At 38.8% G+C, this 3,779-nt stretch overlaps 1 protein-coding gene across 1 annotated transcript; it reads right to left on the bottom strand.

Annotated features, from left to right (window-relative positions):
• Positions 1-1,343: 1,343 nt before the first annotated feature.
• BRI3BP (BRI3 binding protein) lies at positions 1,344-3,085 on the bottom strand. Its single transcript, XM_009696671.1, has 2 exons — positions 2,987-3,085; positions 1,344-2,322 (listed from the first exon to the last, which is right to left on the bottom strand). The coding sequence occupies exons 1-2, from the start codon at positions 3,039-3,041 to the stop codon at positions 1,904-1,906; spliced, it is 474 nt and encodes a 157-aa protein (XP_009694973.1). The 5' UTR covers positions 3,042-3,085; the 3' UTR covers positions 1,344-1,903.
• Between the last annotated feature and the right edge of the window lie 694 nt (positions 3,086-3,779).

Genomic DNA, 3,779 nt, shown 5'->3' with positions numbered 1-3,779 from the left:
CAACTCTAAACGTGTATTTCTTGAAAAAAGGGGTGCAAGGGGATTTATAGATGACATACAAAATTAAAATACATTACAACAGTGCCAACCGCATATGAACTTCAACCGTGTTGAACTTAAGTGATCACAGTTTGGAGTAAAGGCCATTAACATGGATTTTAAAGTAATCCCTCATGTAAATGTCACATACAGACCAAAAGAGGTTAGGCAAGTAACACACATTTTAAGAGTAGTATTAAACTTCAGCATGAAGAGAAAAATAAATTCACCCCACAGTTACATTCAGTTAAGTGTCACATCCAACGAAAGCTCCACCCAACAGAACAAGGAGCCAAAGACCAAGTGCCAAGCTGTGCTCAGCTGCTCGTGGCCAGTCCCACGGGAGCTGGCACTCGCAAGCAAAGGAACAGCACGTGGGCCACCCATTCATATTTGCCCCCCTTGCTTTTTAGCCAGTCCCTATCACGGACCAATTTTTGTTGTTTTTTTTTTTCTTTACTTGTTTGTTTAGACATTATGGAACATGTAGTTCTTCAGCTGTGGCCCATTTTACCTCTCACAATATTGATACTGTGCTCATCACTATGGTTTAGGTGCCTCCCCTCCCTCCCCCCATTTATATCCTTGAATGCTATTGGTGACCAACTTAAACCACCCACCGGACTTTCTTCCCTGAGGTTACCTTTGTTTCAATGCATTTCAGCAAACCTTACAAAGCCAGTGATAGTCTACCAAGCTAGTTAATTCTAAGGTTACAAATACATAGAATCCTTCAAAATAAAATTGCTTCAAAGTTCCTACATCGCTTTTAAAGACGACTGTTTAATACATCCTTCTCATAAGGTGACTCGCTTTCCCCAAAACCCAATATAGTGAGGACACAGACTCCAAGCAAAAAGCTCCTATAAAACTATTACAATTTTAGAAAAAAATCCAGATCTTCCTGAAGATAATTTATTGCCGCTTATTGGTCCTGAGAAAGCTTTAAGCAACAATACATTTGTGAGTGGTTTAACTGCTGCCTTTTTTGAGAAAGTACGTGGGTCCTCAGATTAAAAAAAAAAAATTAAAAAAAATCATGTTTTACTCTATTCACTTATGCTTGGAAAATGCTTCACTGTGAAGATCAAATATGAATTACAACTTGCCACACTACATCTCTTCCCTTTGTGTCAATTGATTAAAACAGATTTCCTTTCAGACGCCAAATTAAAGTTCTCGAGATGAAATGCAACGAAATAACGACACACGTGCACTTCTCAATTCCTCATATTGCACTGGTGTTTAAGGACTTCACATTTACAAAATCTTTCTCCCTTATTCCCCATCTCCTACTAAAAGCTATGGTGTGAATTTTTTGGCCTAGATACCAGAAAATTCCTCAACTCTATGAAAGGCAACTTTCAAGGCAATGAAATAAGCCAACAATAAAAGAAAAACATTCACAACTTTGAAAAAAAAAAAAAAAGGCAGACCCACAGCAGTTACTTCTCAATGGAAGTGTTTGGTAGCTTGAGATTTTTTTTTTTCTTTTTAACTTTTTAAGTGTCAAATTTGCATATGTTTAGCTCAATTTCAGTATTTGAAAGACTACTCAATTTGCTTTTATAAAAACTTTACAAAAGATGTTTTTAAATGCTTGTAAAAGTAAGCGTTTATCTACTGAGAAAATTCTAGCACTGGATAAAACTCTCTGAATATACAGCTGAATTTTTGTAATGTTTTTTTTTCCTACCAGTATAATGGCTGAGTGTATAATCTAGATAAATTAGTCTTACACATGATGAAAAGTTATAACTTCGCACACTTTTTACCATGTGATGTTTTGTTGCTTTGTAACTTCGAATAAGACAGTGCTTAGGAATTTTCTAGAGCTGGTGTACAGTGGTCTATGGGGGTTGGTTCATTGGTCACTGCCTCTGTCCAGGTTTTCAATCACCCTAGAAAGACGTATGTTCAGAAGTCTGATCTGACTATCGAGGTGGTCCATCTTCTCCTCAAGGCTGCTGTTGCTGTTTCTTCTCCAGTAAAATCCAACTGGCCCTGTCATGAAGTAGACCGCTACAACAAAGCAGAGAGGCAGGACTGCGTGTTCTGGGTCACCTTCGTACTTCTGGAGGATGTACACGCATGAGAGAGTGAAAAGGGCAACCCTCGCAATCCAGAAAAAGCGACCAAACAGCATGTGCAGGAGATAGAAGAAGAATCCAAGGAAGAGAGATAAAAACCAATAGGCAAGTAAGATGGCACCAATCAGCAGCAGAGCACGGGTCGGGTTGTTGGCAATTGCCGCTGGGCTGAAATAATGAGTCAAGTTGGAGGCTGAAAAACAAAGGAAAATTTACAGAATATTAACAAGCGCATACCGAAGTGGTAAGGGTAAAAGTGCAAGCACAGTGTCAAAGGGTCATGCAGTGGGGTCACAGCTGTGTTTTCGAAAGGAAGGGGTAAAGCTAGTTCCTCCATTTCTGGGTGGAACTTTTTCAAATCATTGGCACAGCTCCAATGATGCAATTGAATTAACTCCTTTAAAGTAGAGTTCAAAGAGGTGCTAAAGGTTCTTTAAAGACAAACTACTGTGGGGCCTAAGGTTGAAGTTCATACTCAGGCTAAAGATCCTGCTTTGCCAAAGTTATATTCTAGAGGCTCTCAATTGCACCTTTCCTTCTCCTAGTCTTCCTTTATTTCCCTGCACCATTCCCGGCCATGTGCAGACATTTAATGATAATACCAAGATATCAACCATAACTTGTAATGCATTTTATAGACATCCTGTAGATACATACATAGAAACGGAATCGCTGGGTTTAGTCCTCTTGTTTGAAGGAACTAATAGCAAAATCAAAGCCATGTGAAACAGATAGAGATACCACTGATTGATGTTTAATCCAGCATTATACAATGTAATTATTTTTCCACTTGGCCTATGCTTGTAAACATTGTTACGGGCTGGTATAGTTGAAGAGTTAACAGGCATCAGACTTACCATCAATTCCAAGAACATCTAACAAATCAGTCCATATTCTCCAGAATGTGTCCATTAATATATCCACCCCATTCACAAACCTCTCTGTCAACCTTGAGAAAAACTGAGAAATAAAATTGAAAATTAAAAAGAAAAAATATTCCTTGACTCCTTAAACACATTTTGAGACTTAGTAGTCATGAGTAGAATTATAATTCATTAAACAAGAACTGCAGGCTACTTTTAAGTCCCCAAGGAAAAAAAAAAAGGTAACTCTGTAAATGTCTTTTAACTCTGTGAATCATAAATTCACTTATTACAATTACCATTATTCCAGGTATTTTGGCATGTAAATCTATATGTTGGCGGGATTTAAAAATGCACTTTATTAGCTTTACCATTGTTCTGAAGTTTAAAGAAAACACTATTACTAGAATGGACATTGGTAAAGCAAACCAGAGAATTAGTTTTATCGAGCAACTGAGAGATGTCCCCAGCATCACACCCAAATGTCTCAAACGTATTTATAGGTCAATTTAACAGTATTTATTATTTCTTCCTACTGGCTGAGGAAAGAGAGAACAGGGAAATGCATAGGTCCGTCTGCCCGCATGCCCGACCTCCTGCAAGTTCATACGTGGCCCTCCAGACACGGGATGCTCTGCTGATGCAGACAGACCGTATTTCAGTTGGACGGCTCCCCACCGACAGCGCTCTGCCCTAGCCGACTCCCCCACCTAAAATAACCTTTATTTAGAGATTTCTCTCACTGATATTTTTCGCAGTTTGCTCCACGTCAAGCCTCGCCTCCCCT

This window comes from Cariama cristata, unplaced genomic scaffold, assembly GCF_000690535.1.
Source record: "Cariama cristata isolate BGI_N322 unplaced genomic scaffold, ASM69053v1 scaffold38363, whole genome shotgun sequence".
Taxonomy (NCBI): domain Eukaryota; kingdom Metazoa; phylum Chordata; class Aves; order Cariamiformes; family Cariamidae; genus Cariama; species Cariama cristata.
The sequence above is the reverse complement of the archived record's forward strand: the minus strand, read 5'-3'. Positions and strand labels throughout refer to the sequence as shown.